This window comes from Panthera tigris, chromosome A2 (assembly GCF_018350195.1).
Source record: "Panthera tigris isolate Pti1 chromosome A2, P.tigris_Pti1_mat1.1, whole genome shotgun sequence".
Classification (NCBI taxonomy): Eukaryota; Metazoa; Chordata; class Mammalia; order Carnivora; family Felidae; genus Panthera; species Panthera tigris.
Genome location: NC_056661.1, coordinates 128,499,904 through 128,518,271, shown reverse-complemented (window position 1 = coordinate 128,518,271; position 18,368 = coordinate 128,499,904). Strand labels below are relative to the sequence as shown.

The following is an 18,368-nucleotide window of genomic DNA, read 5'->3' as shown; positions in this document are numbered from 1 at the left end:
AGTTGGAGATTTTTGTCAAGAACTATGGAAGGTCTAAAATTTTACCCTACTTGCAAGCCAGTAAGTTAGTCTGCAATAGGATCATGGATGTTAGCAGAGGATTACAGACTCCTGGCCCAGAATCAGAAGGTAGTTTACTACTCACAGCAATCCCAGTAGCTTGAAGATCAAAATTTGTGCTGGTTACCTGAGCCCCAGTTTCCATAGGGTGAGGTAAAGAGGGCCAGGTGACAAACGCACATACAGTGTGTTGTGTTACAGGTGAGGAATCCTGAGTGTAGGGAGTCTAAATCTTCTATGAAGAGAGGGAGGTATGCCGGCCCAAGGCTTCTCAAGGAGACATCTCTCACTTCTAAGGCTATAAACAAACCTGTCCTTTGCTGGAGGGGGAGGTATCTTCATCTTCCAAGGGTGTTTACTGTACAATTGTCCCTAAAAGATAGCCTGGAACAAAGACAGTCTGTAGATGCACCATCCTGCAGGAGACCTATGGGGAATGGTCCCCCAGCAGTTTTTAGTAAGGTATAACGTAGCATAAGTCATCAATACACTGTACTGGAAGTTTATCTTTTACCATTTCACATCTATCAGGGACTCTTCACTGTTTGAGTTATCATACAAATAACTGATTTATTGAGTGCTTATTATATATGTGCACTGCATTGTACTAGGAACTAAAACATGTATAACTTCGGTCTGTAACTGAATAATTATTATTTCTGTTCTGTATGTAAGAAAACTAAATGCCAAAGAGGTTAGTTTGTCCAAGGTGATACTATTGTTAATCTGAGGAGCCGAGATTCAGACTTGGGTGTTTTGGACCCCGAAGTGTGTGTCCTTCAAGCTACTCCTTCCCCTTATCTATTATTTTAAATTGGATGAATACACTACCAAGTCTTTCTGATGAAAACATCAGCAAAAAAATGAGCCAAGGAAAAATTCCTTTTGTGGCTTAGATCTACTCATTCATCAGACTCCACCCAACTGGATTGTCACCCATCCCTCACATTTCCATTTTGCCTTAGGATACTGTGATGGGATTTTGGCCCTCCACTCAACCTAGCTGTCAAGTAACTCTATCACAAAAGAGGATAGCAGGTAGATTGTGTGTCTTTTCTTGTATTTTTCTAATTAAACACAAGTTGGCCTCTTTAAACCATTGCTTTCCATTCTAACTGGTTGTATCTGCACCCATGGTTTCTGGGACCTACATTTTCAGAACACTTGTGTACTTTGTTAAGCAAATTTGGGTTTTTGAAGGTTGCTTATAGTTTAGTAACCACTTGGAACAGTGCTACTGCCGATTTAGGATTCGTAACAAAAGAAATTAAGGAATAGGTATTTAGCACAGCCCTTTAGCAATCTCAAGATCTATTGTGAGAACAAAATAAACTTCTAAATGAATGCAGGTGAGAGTTTGTATATGTTCTTTTGAGATTTTGTATATGGAATAATTAAGGGCCTGATTCAAACAAGTTAATTTAGTAATTTAGCCTGGTTTGCTTTTGGGGAAATTTCACTGAAATTGTGTGTGTGTGTGTGTGTGTGTGTATAATACAATATATTATATATAAATATAAATATAATTTATATATAATATAAAAATAATTTATATATAACATAAAAATATTATATAATATATATAAATATAAATATATATATGTAATCTCATATGTATATATATATAATGTTAAGCTTGGAGGGAGACAAGACAGAAACGGCATCTGCCTCCATAGATTGTATAGCCAACAGAAAGCAAGAGACATTAATAAATAGTGTATAAAATAATAACTATAACAAATGCTACAAAAGAAAACCCATATCATGCCAAGAGAACTTATAAAAGAAAGAAGTGAACCAGTCTCTATGGGGAAGGTAATCAGATTCTATTTTTTAAAAATTATTATCCACAGGTAAAGAGGTTTGGATACAGCAAATATGCCATAGATAAATGGCCTTTTTCCACAGACATCTGTATTCCAGAAAATCACCAACTTAAACAAACATCATCACAATTTCTATGCAGTGAATAGCAGGGAAATTTTTTCTACCATGTTTAAGTTGCAGAATAATTTGAACTGGTAAACCAGAAGGTTGACAGTCATATTCTCTTGAATAGTTGGGTCAACAAATATCATGTTGAGTGCTGAGAACTATTCCAGCACTGAAGGAACTTCCATTCTACTGGGAAGGTAGGAACTATGATACAGATGAATAAGAATAGATTAAATGTGTATACACACTGAAATGAGTAGATAAATGGTAGTTTTGCCATCCTTATAAGGAGAGGCATTAAGAAAGACTGTTTTCTTTCCTTTTACAGTTTCAAAAGACAGAGAGCAAACAGAATTTTTTACTACTATCCTCTATATTTTTTTCAGCAGTGATGCAGAACAAACTATGACATTAGTCAATTAAGAATATGTTAAAAATTGTCACATTCTCATGACAATTTAGTATTTGTCATTAGTTTGCATTATAATTAGGTACATTTGAAAACATAATTGTTGATCCTTACTGAAAAAAACATTTTAAATAAATTCATATGTTCAGAAAATACAGTGGTCTTTATACACATTGGAATAATGGATGAAATTTAATAATTTTGAGAATCCAAATTAAAGTTTTTCTTTTGAATTTCATTTAAAAAACCTATTTCTCTAAAGAAATTCCTGTCCTTGAGAGACTGTGGCTGTATAAAAATCTGCATGTATGTATGTATGTATGTGTAATATATGTTGTTTACACACATACACACAATTTCAGATAACACACGATACACTAGAGATGTAAAAATTTCTAAAATGTAAGTTTTTTTTAAGCTTATGAATTTGAGACAGAGAGACTACATGTGCAAGCAGTGAAGGGGCAGAGAGAGAGGGAGGAGAGAATCCCAAGTAGGCTAGCACAGAGCCCAGTATGGGGTCAGTCTCACAAACTGTGAGATCATTACCTGAGCCAAAATCAAGAGTCTGACGCTTAACTGACTGAGCCACCCAGGCACCCCTAAAATATTAAGTTAATATATATATGTATCACATAAAATATACATATTTTAGAAGTAAATCATACTGGTCATGTGGACATAACTTAAAATTTTTGTAGTATGATAATGTTAATTTGAATTAATAACTTTGTTTCCCATGTTCTCTGAATCTGATCTAGGCATTTGGGTATTACAATAAATACTTAAAGGTTTACATGACATTAACTCTGATCATAATATTAAAATTTTTTTATTAGAAACCTGCTTACAATTGGTCAAACTCTTCAGAATTAGTTGAGAAATAAGAAACATATTTCTGGGGCTTTTTTTCTTTCTGGCCTATGGTTAAATCACAGGCCTTTGAGGACTTTTGAATCGTATTTTCAGATTATCAATATTCAAGCTGTTTAGAGTGAGAAAATCACCTCTCTAAAGGTTTGCCAAAGTTTTGGTGTGTAAAGCCATTCCTATTTTTTTAGAAATTATTTTCTCCTTAGTGAAAACCAGCAAAAAGCATTTCACTGGTAGAAATACAGTTGATTATCTCCTCTTGATGGAAACGAAATTAGCCAAAATGATTTTAGCTCATTTGTCTTCTCTTTCTCTAACAGTAGATCCTTTCCTCATACACAATAAATCCATCAGTGGGACAGCCCAAAACATGATCATCATTCTTTTTGCTTTTGGCTTTGAGATAAAACAAATATCTTTAAATAGTTTGTAAATTTTTTGTAATCAGGAAGGATTGATGTCAGTATTTCAGTATAGTTGCTTGGACCTTTATATACACTTTTATTGCTTAATATTATTAATATGACTAATTCCATGTAAGTGTAACTATTTGAGCTTTCAAAATGGGTTTGATTTCTTTAAAAATGAGCAAAGAAAGTTAGTTAACTTCTGTTTTAGTCTTCCTAGTTTTTTGTTTGTGTTGTTATTGTTGTTGTTTTTCCCATAATGGCTTTCAGAAATGCAAAGGAAGTAGGTGAGTTCACTCACAAAGTGTGTTTGGAAGAGAGCACATTGTGATTTTGGAGGTTTTGATGATGGAGGTAAAGGCTGCTATTATAAGTTTAATCTCTATATTAGCAAACCATCAGTAGGGTTGTAGCATCAATGAAGGGATACATTTTTTTTCCCATTTGTATAGAAAACGATGCTAGCACTAATCCAGCTGAATGAATCTTAAAGCTAAGCTTCTGATAATACCTTTACTGTACTAACTCCACAGTAGTGACAGACATGCTTTCAGAGCAGAAGATACTTTTTCTTTGGCTTGGAAGCCAAAGTACATTTTTCCATTCAGTAAATGTGTCTGTCAACATTAAATTGACCAGTAAAAAATACTACCCTCGACATTGCTTTTTAACTATTCTTAGGGAATCCAAGAACACACTATATATGCAAACACTTCTCTATAGGAGATAATATTTTCTATCAACTTATCCCTCTATTTGTAGCATATTCCAATGAATTAAATATTTTAAAAATATGAGGTAAAGTGGAAGATGTGTTATTTAAAAGCTAGGTGGTTTAATCCTTTAATAGTTTCCTTTTTTCCCCAGTCCACTTTGTTCACTTTGCCCACTCTGCTAAATGGAACATAATGCTGCCCAGCAGTTGATTTGTTTGTTCTGACCATACTGAACATTGACACTGACCTCTGCTTACTCAATTCAGAATAGACCTAATGTTGTTTATAACAACGGCAAAAATAAACAATGATGCGGGTTGCATATTAGTTCATGGATTCCTCATATTAATATTTTTTTTTATTTTTTAATATATGAAATTTACTGTCAAATTGGTTTCCATACAACACCCAGTGCTCATCCCAAAAGGTGCCCTCCTCAATACCCATCACCCACCCTGCCCTCCCTCCCACCCCCCATCAACCCTCAGTTTGTTCTCAGTTTTTAACAGTCTCTAATGTTTTGGCTCTCTCCCACTCTAACCTCTTTTTTTTTTTTTTTCCTTCCCCTCCCCCATGGGTTTCTGTTATGTTTCTCAGGATCCACATAAGAGTGAAACCATATGGTATCTGTCTTTCTCTGTATGGCTTATTTCACTTAGCATCACACTCTCCAGTTCCATCCACGTTGCTACAAAAGGCCATATTTCATTTTTTCTCATTGCCACGTAGTATTCCATTGTGTATATAAACCACAATTTCTTTATCCATTCATCAGTTGATGGACATTTAGGCTCTTTCCATAATTTGGCTATTGTTGAGAGTGCCGCTATAAACATTGGGGTACAGGTGCCCCTATGCATCAGTACTCCTGTATCCCTTGGATAAATTCCTAGCAGTGCTATTGCTGGGTCATAGGGTAGGTCTATTTTTAATTTTCTGAGGAACCTCCATACTGTTTTCCAGAGCGGCTGCACCAATTTGCATTCCCACCAACAGTGCAAGAGGGTTCCTGTTTCTCCACATCCTCTCCAGCATCTATAGTCTCCTGATTTCTTCATTTTGGCCACTCTGACTGGCGTGAGGTGGTATCTGAGTGTGGTTTTGATTTGTATTTCCCTGATAAGGAGCGACGTTGAACATCTTTTCATGTGCCTGTCCTCATATTAATATTTTAAGCCAAAGATGTGACAGCCATTTAAGTCCATTGTAGATAAGATCAAGTTATAAATTTATAATTCAGAATTCTATATAAGTATGATTATGAAGGATGGTCTCTAATAGTTTAGATACTTTTCATCTTCTAAGCTTAAAACTGAAAAACTATACCACTGACAAAGAAGATAGTTTTTAAGGTTGTTTTTGTATGACATTTTATTCCTAAATGACATATTTTTAATAGACTTTGTTTTTTAGAGTAGTTTTAGGTTCACAGCAAAACAGAGCATTAGTTATAAAAATTTCCTTTATAACCTCTGTTCCTACATACTCAGAGCCTCCCCTACTATTAACATCCCACACCAGAATGTTACATTTATTATAATCAATGAACTTGTACAAATACATCATTATCATCTAAAGGCCACACTTTACGTTAAGGTTCACTCTTGGTATTGTACATTCATTGTATGGGTTTTGACAAATGTATAATAACTATATTCACCATTATAGTATTATACAGAATAGTTTCACTGCCCTAAAAATCTTTTATGCTGTACCTATTCATCTCTCACTTCCCACTAATCCTTGGCAACCACAAATTTTTTTTTTTTACTATCTCCATAGTTTTGCCTTTTCCAGAATGTCACATAGTTAAATCATATACTATGCGGCCTTTTCAGATTGGCTTCTTTCTCTTAGTAATATGCCTTTAAGTTCCTTCATGTCTTTTCATGGTTTGATAGGTCATTTCTTTTCAGTGCTGAAGAATACTCCATTTTCTAGATGTGTCATGGTTTATTTACCCACTTACTTAATAAAGGGCATCCTGGTTGATTTCGAGTTTTGGTAATTATGAATAAAGCTGTTATAAACATCCATGTGTAGGTTTTTGTGTGGGCACTACTTTTCATATCATTTGAGTAAATACCAAGGAGTGTGTTGTTGGTGGGAATGCAAATTGGTGCAGCCACTCAGGAAAACAGTATGGAGGTTCCTCAAAAAATTAAAAATAGACCTACCCTATGACCCAGCAGTAGCACTGCTAGGAATTTACCCAAGGGATACAGGAGTGCTGATGCACAGGGGCACTTGTACCCCAATGTTTATAGCAGCACTCTCAACAATAGCCAAATTATGGGAAAAGCCTAAATGTCCATCCACTGATGAATGGATAAAGAAATTGTGGTTTATATACACAATGGAGTACTACGTGACAATGAGAAAGAATGAAATATGGCCCTTTGTAGCAACGTGGATGGAACTGGAGAGTGTGATGCTAAGTGAAATAAGCCATACAGACAAAGACAGATACCATATGTGTTCACTCTTATGTGGATCCTGAAAAACTTAACAGAAACCCATGGGGGAGGGGAAGGAAAAAAAAAAAAAAAGAGGTTAGAGTGGGAGAGAGCCAAAGCATGAGAGACTCTTAAAAGCTGAGAACAAACTGAGGGTTATTGGGGGGTGGGAGGGAGGAGAGAGTGGGTGGTGGGTATTGAGGAGGGCACCTTTTGGGATGAGCACTGGGTGTTGTATGGAAACCAATTTGACAATAAATTTCATATATTGAAAAAAAAAACAAGGAGTGTGATTGCTGGATCCTGTGGTAAAAGTATGTTTAATTTTATAAAAACTGCCAAATTATCTTCCAAAGCAGCTGTACCATTTTTTCATTTCTACCAGCAAAAGTATGAGAGCTCTTTTTGTTCCACATCCTCTCCACATTTGGTGTGGTCAATGTTCTAGATCTGGGCCGTTCTGATAGATGTAGTGGTATCTTATTGTTTTGACTTATAATTTCCTAATGACTATGATGTGGAACATATATTCAGATGCTTATTTGCCATCTATATATCTTTGCTGAGAAGTATCTGTTGAAGTCTATTGCCTATTTTTTTTCAGATTATTTTCTTATTGTTGAGTTTTAAGGGTTCTTTATATATTTTGAATATCAGTTCTTTATAAGAGAGGCATTTTGCAAATATTTTCTCCCAATCTGTGACTTGTCTTCTCATTCTTTTGACAGTGTCTCTCACAGAGAAGTTTTAAGTTACAAAAGCCAGCTTACTAATTATTTGTTTCATGTATCATGACTTTAGTGTTATATCTATAAGTCCTCACTGTACCTGATGCCAGCTAGATGTTTTCCTGTATTATCCTCTAGGAGTCTGATAGTTTTGTGTTTTACATTCAGTTTGTGATCCATTTTTAGATAGTTTTTGTAAAGGGTCTAAGGTCTCTGTCTAAATTACCTTTTTGTATGTGAATGTCCAGTTGTCTGAGCACCATCAATTAAAATATCAAATTTCTATTGGCAAAAATCAGTTTGTGGGCTAAACATTTTAATTTCTTACTTTACCCTGCAATATTCCTAAGAACTTTACTGAATTTATCACATTTTTTGCATTTAGTTTTTTCTGTGTGACAGATATCAGACTGCTATCATTAAAGACTGAAAAAAAAAAAGACTTCAAAGCTCTAAATTCTCTAATACAGTTTCCTCAACCAAAAGCCTTTAAAGAGACCTTGGAATCCTCAGACTTTTGATGAGCGTTCTCAGTTTTGTCATGAAATTGTCATTTCAGCCTGTAGAACTCTAAAATCACCTTTTATACAAATCAAAGGAGCTAATCAATTAGTCATTTCCAGTGACACAGAAAAGTAACAATAAATAAAAAGAACATCAACCAGTCATTTATCTGTTTTGGGCTATTATACCAAAATTGTTGATCTAATGATCTCAGAAAGATTTGATCAGAAAGCAGAAAGGAGTGATTTAAAAGTTCTTTCAAAGTGGTGCAAGCTTCCCATAAGTCTACTCCACCCCCTCTGCTATTTCAAGGAATTGAACTTATTTTAGTATGATATGAAAACTTTAGTGTGGAAACAGTAATATTGTTCTAGAACTGTTTCTTAGGGGCTAAGGATACCTTATGACTCATCTGGACCTACCACATTTCTGTCCAGGTGAGTGTATGGAGAAAAATAGAACCAGCCCATCCTCAAATCGATACCAATGAATATTGTAAATCAAAGAGGTTACAAATTTAAAAATCATTATAATTTAAAATTTTTTCCATACCCTGCCTCTTTCCAAGAGAAATTTTAGTGTGTTCTTTTTTTAACTTACAGAAAAAAGATTAATACAAATATCATTGAAAGGAACAAGAGATCAAAGAGAAGGGAAGAAACAAACATGCTTACTGCAGGGTTTAATGTGACTGCTGTAGTTAGGCATTGGTTTGGTTCTGACCTTCCTGGAAGGGGAAAAGGGAGATGTTATGAATAACATAGGCTTTTTTTTTTTTTAATTTTGTTTTGTTTTCTTTTTTTATAATGAGGAAAGTGAATTCAAACTATTTCTTAGAAAGGGAGTTAACACTAAGTCTTATACTAGCAGTGCCCTTCTTAACATTTTTATGGCAAAGACAGAAGCCGAAAACACATAGTTGTTTGTGATAGTGAACAAAACAAAAAAGATGATCTTCTAACATTGAAACACTATGTGTTGTAATTTTTCATTTGGTGTAGTTGTTAATCTCTGCAGAAGTTTAGTGCAACTCAAAGGCAAAAGAGCCTCAGGTACCTTGAGGACTGACAGAATTCTAAATTCCTTAGACTAGGTCTTCAATTTGAGTGTTCATGAAAATCTAATAAAATCCTTGTGTGAAATACAGATTCCTGGGCTCTTTTCCAGGAACATCTGATTTAGTCAGTTTAAGATAAGATTCAGCTATCGGTATTTTTAACAGTTCTGTGATACTACTGTAATTCAACTAGTCCAGCTAGCATTTGAAAAACACTTGGACATTCTTGGACATTCCTTTTCAAATTTATTTTGTGCTAGTCAACAATTTTTATAGGAATTCGATAAATAATTCAGTGTTACAGGATCTAAAGACAGCCTAGATGGCAGATATTGTATAGTGCTGAGTAAGGGCAGGTCTACAATGGATCATGCAGATGACAGGACTTTTATTCTACTATAAAAATTATAGAGCCAGGCCCATATCCTAGTCTAGACAAGAGGCCAGCCACCCATAGATGTCTTCGGGTCAAGGCCAGATTTTCTTCAAGTAAAAATTTGAGTTTGCTCCAGCACTTAGGTCACTGATTAGTTCAAATGTCAAGTTAGAATCAGTCAGAGATAGTTTTTGTTTGGAAATCTTTGGAGACAGTGTTACCTGTGTCACATCATAGTTGTCCAGAAAGCCTTAATGATCCTGTGCAGGTCTCCAGGTATGTCTGCCAGAATGAGTGAACTGCAAAATGTTCCCTAGACAACTGAACACATTGACCTCTTTTACAGTGCTATTTAATATCGATCAGATGAATGTTAAGAAACGTCTGCCAGAGGCAGTGGTTTTTGTTTCATCAAGGTTAATGATAATTCATTCTTCCAAACAGCTGGTGGATCCCAGAGCTCTTTGTCTCTTAAGACCACTCCTGTTTAATGAACACCAAGCCATTACATCAGCATTTAGGAGACCTAAAATACTGAGTTTTATTTCTTATTAATTAAAGGCCCCTGGTCCCAGCCTCTGATGGTTAACTGGTAACATTCTTTTTTTTTTTAAACATTTATGTATTTTTTGAGAGACAGAGACAGAGCATGAGTGGGGGAGGGGCAGAGAGAGGGGGAGTCACAGAATCTGAAACAGACTCCAGGCTCTGAGCTGTCAGCACAGAATCCAACATAGGGCTCAAATTCACAAACTGCGAGATCATGACCTGAGCCGAAGTCAGACACTTAACCAACTGAGCCACCCGGGTGCCCCTAACTGGCAACATTCTAAAGCATATCTAGATATAAATGTTCATTAAACACCACTATTGTTTTTTGTACCAGAAAGAATGATGAGATGGACATTTTCCCTTTTTCAAATCAATTTCTCTTAAGTGGAAGATTGAGTTGACATGCCAGGTCTTGCTAGCTGCTCAAGAGGACACTTATATAATTTTTGACCTCTTATGAGAAAATAGCTTGATTGTCCCTTTTCATGAATTTGTATCAGATAAAATAATGTCACTTCCAGTACACATCACTAGGCTTATGGATGCTGCTTTTGTCTTGCCTTAATTTCTAGGTGCCTTGCTTCATGCTCTAGGTGATTGGTTTCTCTTCTAGATATTAACATGGGTTTTATATCCATCTTGGTAAATGACATCACTCTGCCGTTAATTAACTAAGTATACTTATAAAACTTCCAGAATCTGTACATGCTTTCCAGTTGAGGACTTAAAAAAAATTCTTTTTTGACACAAAAAGTACTCTTGCCTTAAAAAGATAAAGTCCCTTACACTGCCTTCCCCCCCACAATTTTAATTTACTTTAAGACTTGATTATGAGTGTTTTTAAGTGGTAGTTTTGATGCAGTTCTGTTGTTTACTGAAAGTTTTATAAATGCGGTTAATTTTTAAAGAAAACATGTTAAGTCAGAAAAATGGTTGTTGTAGTGGATGAGTACCTCAAATCTCATAAGAAGTATGTGGAAAAGGCAATTTGAGACTTCAGATATTTTCAAAACCTTTCCTAAAACATATTTTACTATAAGCACATAGTTTTCCATTGTTGTGCCTATCACATTATTTTTTGAGCAGTGAGTTGATTGATTAGTTAATGCTCTTATATTAAGTATAATTTGTGAAGAGATTACCCAGAGAGGTGCCCCTATATAAATTAAGACACAGATTGACAAGTGCCTGTTTAATTTTAACTTTAAGGAGTGGCATAGCTAATTGAACAATTGTGGGACTGATTATAGTGATCAAATAAAGGTGAGATGTTTGGCAAGGAATCTTCGAGAAGATGAGTTTTGACAGATTTTGTAAGAAAGAGGAGAGATAAACTTGGACTGGGAAAATAGAAATATCATCCAAGTTGAATAAATTGACAGATGGCTAAGGGTATAAGGGATAGTAAGTGTTCTCTTTAGGACCATGAGGAATGACCTCCCTTCTTTTTCAGGGTCTGCTTCTGCTCAGATTTGTTCTTAGTGTAGAATCAGAAGCATTTGGAAGATTGACTAAGTTATTCTGCATGTTGCACCTTATGAAATGAAGGCCTGACCAGTGAGTTTATTTCCTATGGGCCAGACAGCCGGCAGCAGTGGAGATGGAGCAGGAGTGCCCAGTTTCTGATAGACAGGGTATTATGCTGCATTGCACAACCAAATCATCCCCTAGTCATTGGATCTCTATTACCCTAGGCATTGTAGTCTTGCAGAGACGATAGAAGTGTCCAGCGTGCAAGGCTTTAGGTTGTGTAACTTTCATTACCCATTTAATCTTTTTTGTTCCAATTTCTTCTTGGGCAGAAACTTCAGTAATCTTTTAAGATAAGATTGATTCTCTATTACAGTGGTGTATTTCACCTGTTATCTTCTTAGTGTGTATTCTTAAATTGGCTGAGTATTTTTGGACTTCTCATCTTGGTGTGTTTTCTTAAATTGTGATGGAACTGGCCTTAAAAAAATGTAACCATCCTTTCATGGGATTCATTATTAACATGGTTTTGGAATATGACAGATTTTTTTTTTAAGAGGAAAAAGCCAACAACTCCAGAAACCTTACATTTTTTGGTCTGTATTCAAGAGCTGATATTTGTTTTAGACTTGCTATGTATCAGGCATGGTCTAAACACTGGCAATACAAAGCTGTATGTGGATAGTCACTGATTCCAGAACACTGCAGCCTGATAGGAACAGTCTGAGTGACCTAACAGTTCTAGAGACTCAGACAAACCACTTTATTTCAAGAATGTGGCATGCAGTTTGAGGTCTGATCTTTTGATAAAAGCCCCTTTAGCTGATCCTTATGTATTGGTCTGTAGAGTGTCTGTGGCTTAGATATATTTTTTAAAGTAATGATAATCTTGGAATCTTAGTGTCATCTTTTATTTAATTTGAACAGACTAATGATTTGTCATGGAATTCAAGGTCTACTTTCGTGTCATATTCAGTAATGTTTTAAGTTTCTGCACTTTTCAAGTTATAACATATTTAGGATGGAGGAGCAAACAGCATGTTTGTATTATTTTGACAAATGAACCTTAATGTATAACAATTTTAAAGACTAGTATTTTACATTAATAGTAACAAAGACTACATAGTTCTTTCCTGTGGATTTTCTAAAATTATCCAGAGTAAATATGTGTTCACTGTTACTGTTCCCCAGGGTTCATTCCAGAGGGATTTAATAAAGCATAGTGAGTGTAATATTAAATTTATTCTTTGTTTCTTGCTGACACATAACAATTGTCAAATTAAAAAAAATGTAAGTGTGCTAAGTAGAAAAGTAGGTAGTTAATTATTTCTTTATAAATTTATGGTAGTATTATATACTTGTAAAATATTAGAATGCATATGTTTAAAATACATATGCATGTACTAATAAGTAACACTAGTTAGTTTTAAGAATTTGGGACTACTTGGGGCACCTGGGTGGCTCAGTTGGTTAAGCGGCCGACTTCGGCTCAGGTCATGATCTCGCTGTCTGTGAGTTCGAGCCCTGCGTCGGGCTCTGTGCTGACAGCTCAGAGCCTGGAGCCTGTTTCAGATTCTGCGTATCCCTCTCTCTGACCCTCCCCTGTTCATGCTCTGTCTCTTCCTGTCTCAAAAATAAATTAAAAAATGTTAAAAAAAATTTTTTTAAAAATAAAAAAAAAGAGTTTGGGACTACTTATCATAAGAAATATATTATTTTGTTTTCATTTTGATTTGCTAATATTCTTAGTAAATAATATTACACTTTTTTACATACATTTTATTATTATTTTTTTTAAGTAAGCTCTATACCCAACGTGTGGCTTAAACTCATGACCCAGAGATCAAGAGTTACATGTTCTACTGACTGAGACAGCCAGGTGTCCCAGTGAGTCACACCATTAAACAGGAAGATAATTCTGCCTAATGTTAGAACAGCACTTATAATATGTACTAAAATCGATAGACTTTGTTATTATTTACTATAGAAGTTATCATTTCTTTGGCTGTTTCAAAATAAATTACATTGTCCAGGGTGCCTAGGTGACACTGTCAGTTAAATGTCCAACCCTTGATTTCAGATAAGGTCATGACCTCACGGTTTGTGAGACTGAGCCCCCTGTCCCTCTCTGTGCTGACACCGTGAGTCTGTTTGGGATTCTCTCTGTCCCTCTCCTGCTCGTGTGCGCGCACACATGCACACACACACTCTCTCTCTCTCTCTCTCTCTCTGTGTGTGTCTCTCTCTCAAAAATAAATAAATAAACATTAAAAAATAAAGTACATTATCTAATAAACTACAGGTTTGCTGGATAACCTACATAAATAGTCGTTATTGACTATTTTGCTTTAAATTCTCTTTAATTACATTTTTATTTTATGAAAAATTGCTATATGAAGTTATTGTATCTAGCATTTTATCTTTAACAATTATAATTTCAGCTTTTAAAATTTCTTAAATCTGTTCTCGACAGGTACTTCTAGAGAGAAAAATAGGAACATGATAGTCAAGATCCAGCTTTAAAATACTAATAGAACAGGTGCTATCTATCTTCATATATCGGAGAGCACTTTCTTCTTTAAAAGTCCTCTAAAGGTCCTATCATCTCACATGGTAACCAAGACTCTAGAAAAATGGCCTGACGTTTCTACTTTAAAAGAAACCAGCTTTTACTGTCTGAAAGCATTCCCACTGCTATCCTAATTACCTCACATCACTATATATGTACTCAATGCCTACTCTTTATAGAAACTTGGGGGCGGGGGAAGAAAATATAAGGAAGACTAAAAACTTACGAGCACACAATCCATAGATGAAGGTGTATATATATATTGTTTTATAAAAGCCAAAATCTTTTTTTCTGATAAAACTTAATACATGTCTTTTTTAAAAATTAATTAACACATATATGTACAAAATAGAAATCTCAAGTCCCACCAGAATGACCATTTGGGTATATCATCATAATATTTTTGTGTTTGTTTTTGTCTGCTTTCCGTTTCTGTGTCTGTACATAGATATATGTCTTCAATGAAACAAAGTTATACATTCCGTTCTGCAACTGGTCATGTAGTTGAATTTGTCATGGACATTTTCCCTTGTTCCAGTAATCTCTTGCTGCATAACAAACCACCTCAAGATGTAGTGGCTTAAAAACAACAGTAGCATCCTTAGTCTTGGGTAAGCCTCACCAGGGACAGCCCATTTCTGCTTCACCCCGTATCAGCTGGAATGGCTCAAAGTCTAGAGGCTGACAAGTGAAAAATTTCTTCATTCATGTACCTTGCAATTGATACTGGCTCTTGGCTCTGCCTGTCCATGGAATGTCTCCACCTGGGCCCTCCACATGGCCTGGGAGACAATTATCCATGAATATCTCATGTCTGTACATGACCCTGGTCCTCTGAACATAGATAATAACAGCCCATTTAGAACTGTTTTTATAAAGAGATATTCCAGGAGGTGGTGAAGCTTGGAGACATCTCCCTCTCTGGAGATAGTCAGTGTAGTAAATATAAAAACTTGTCCTTCTCTCTCCAGAAGATTGGCTTATGTTCCAGGATAGAGAGAAGGCCAATATCTCTCTCCTGGAGGGAGGATTGGCACATCACCAGCAGCTCTATATAAGATCAGAGTTTCTGAATTTGAGGGTTTCTATCCTATAATACACCCCACTGCATATGCAGGTGCCATCTGGCCATTATTGTGTCATCCTGCCAAGTGGGACTGGGGCTTGAGAAACTCATGCAAGATGTTGCTCTGATTTCTGCTTTTGCTGTGAGTCACAGTTTTTGCCTTTAATCCAGATGCCTCATGCTTTCTGTATGTCCCTATGTGTGTGTGTATCAGATAATATTCATAATATTATATATATGTGCATATGTATGTCTCCATATCCATCCATCCATCCATCCATCCATACATACATACATACAGTGACAGTCTAAATCATTTACTTGCAAATAGGTAAAATCTCAGACCCTTCACAGTTTCTGACATAATTGTTTCTTCACAAAATGGTAGCTGTGTTCAAAAGGCAAGTGTCTTGAGAGACAGAACCAGGTGGAAGTTGTATGACCATTAATGTAATAGCCTCAGAAGCCACACTGTGTCAGCCTCTCTGGATTTTGTCAGTCGGTCACTCACAAAGGCCTGCTTAGGTTCAAGGGTACAGGAAGTAGACTCTAACTCTTAATAGGATAGTGGCAAGATTCTGGAAGAGAATGTGAAAATGAAACATTGCTAGGCCATTTTTGGAAAATTCAGCCTGCCACACATATGAATATAAATGAAAGTATCTTATCCTTTTTAACTTCTACATAGTTTCAATGCCTAATGATGGGCATTTAGAATTTCCACTGTTCTTGTATCCTGGAAATTCCTATATACCAATGTTTAAGGCAAAGGCTTTTGTTCCATAACTTTATGAGTTAGTCCAGTACTAGGGGGTAAGTGAGAGAGAGAAAAAGGGAGTGAGACAGGATGCCAAGAAGAACCAGATTGAAGATGATTCGTTGAGCTGACCACTGCTCGGTATCCAGCACAATTGATTGCTCAGTCTTGCAGAACTGTATTCTGAGAGACAACAAAAACATTGTCTCAGGAGAAGGAGGAAGGAAGGAAGGAAGGAAGGAAGGAAGGAAGGAAGGAAGGAAGGAAGGAAGGAAGGAAGGAAGGAAGGAAGGAAGGAAAGAATGAAGGAAGGATAATACATCTGTTGACTCTCATCTCCCATTGGTCAAAGTGTCCTCATTGGACATTCATTGCTCCACACATCTTGCATGACCTGGGTGATTCCTCCTCTGCATTAAACTTAGTAAATCTAAAGTGGCTTTATAAGAAGTTGTTGAACCTTTATTTTTTTACTGTCATGAATTTTGGTGGAAAGATTGTCTATCTACATAAATTTATATGTACCTCCCAAATTATATACTTAAAATAAGTTCTAGAATTGCAGTCTCAAGATCATTGAATATATATATATATACATATATGTGTATATATGTGTATATATGTATATATGTGTGTATATACACATATATATATACACACACTATATATATTTAAATGCTATTGTCAATTGACAAATATTACTTCTTTTCCCTCTAAAAAAATGTATACACATTTATACTTTACCAAGGAATCAAAAAGAAAACTTAATCTCATACTCTAGACTTAATTAGTATCCCAATTACTGCCAATCTAATAGGCAAATGAATTTTTTTTTTTTTTTTTTTTTTTTTTTTTTTTTTGGAAACAATGCTAAGGGCTCATAATTTGTTCATAGTCTCATGGTGAGTGAATGACAGGGCCAGGTTTAGAATCTGGGTTTCCGTGACTCCAAGTCAGGCTTGGTGCTTTTCAAGCACAACCTCCCAGCTGTGATAACATGAACATCCTTTAGTTGGGGCTGTCCTCTGAGATAAATGTGCATTTGTAGGTCTCCCTAAAGGCCTCAAGGAAAGGTGGTATTACTTCATCCACACTGACGTGCCTTTGGAGTTCCTCACTCAGAGAGGTGACGCCTGTCCCAACCAGCCCGCAGGGGACGATGTGCTCAAACCACACGAGGTCTGTAGAACAGTTCAGAGCCAGGCCGTGGGACGTGATGTGCCTTCCACAGCGGACTCCGATCGCGCAGACTTTGCGCTCCCCCAGCCAGACGCCGGTGTAGGGTGGGGGCCGCGCGCGGGCTCCGTGCAAGCCCTGGAGCTCGCACACTCGCACCGCGCACGACTCCAGCGCAGCCACGTGGGTGCGCAGGCGCAGGCCCAGGCGTCGCAGATCTAGCACCGAGTGGCAGAGCAGCTGGCCCGGCCCATGGAAAGTGGCCAGGCCACCGCGGCCTGTGGCGCGTACCTCGGCGCCCAAGGCCCGCAGCCGCGCCGTTTCCTCCGGCGTCAGGCCGCCGCGCAGCCCAGATGTGTATACGGGCCCCGCGGGCTCGCAGAGCAGGAGCGCGCCCGCCTCAGCCGCCGACAGGGCCTCACTGCCTGGTTCGGCCTGCAGCCGTCGCAACCAGCGCTCCTGCAGGGCCAGCAGCTCCGCGTAGGGCAGCCGATTTAGCCGCACATACATATATGCGCATATACATATACACACATATATATACACACACATATATATATTTAAATGCTATTGTCAATTGACAAATATATATACATATATGTGTATATATGTGTATATATATGTATATATGTGTGTATATACACATATATATATACACACACATATATATATTTAAATGCTATTGTCAATTGACAAATATTACTTCTTTTCCCTCTAAAAAAATGTATACACATTTATACTTTACCAAGGAATCAAAAAGAAAACTTAATCTCATACTCTAGACTTAATTAGTATCCCAATTACTGCCAATCTAATAGGCAAATGAAAAATAAATCTTTTTTGTTTTCCTAGTTTCTGTTTGATTTTTTTGTCAGGATGAACATCTTGTCACATGCAGCTAGCATCAGTCAGTTTGCAGCTTTTCAAATGGGCTTCTTTCCCTTGGTAATACACATTTTAGTTTCCTCCATTCTAGTCTTTGAGTCTTACAGTTCTTTTAGCCCTTTCTGTGATTTTTGCTTTTTCCTTGGCTACAGGGTAGACCTGCCTTTGGGAGCTTAGCATCTCTTTCATTAATTTCAGCCCTGCTCATTAATTCTGGGCCAAGACTCATTCATTGCCCTATTACAAAGGGACATAATCGTAAAACATATATGGCAAAGTATTTCGAAGTGATTAAATAAAGGAATGAGTTTTACTTTACTCTTTATACTTTCTGTATTATCTGAATTCTTTTTTCAAATGAGCATGTATTAC

The 18,368-nt window shown here is 36.5% G+C and overlaps 2 protein-coding genes across 8 annotated transcripts in view; one reads left to right on the top strand and one right to left on the bottom strand.

Moving 5' to 3' along the window:
- IMMP2L (inner mitochondrial membrane peptidase subunit 2) overlaps nt 1-18,368 on the top strand; it is an 881,848-nt gene that overhangs the window by 695,224 nt on the left and 168,256 nt on the right. The window lies entirely within an intron of this gene.
- LOC122236484 (putative lipoyltransferase 2, mitochondrial) lies at nt 16,878-17,621 on the bottom strand. Its single transcript, XM_042977454.1, has one exon. The coding sequence runs from the start codon at nt 17,619-17,621 to the stop codon at nt 16,944-16,946; it is 678 nt and encodes a 225-aa protein (XP_042833388.1). The 3' UTR covers nt 16,878-16,943.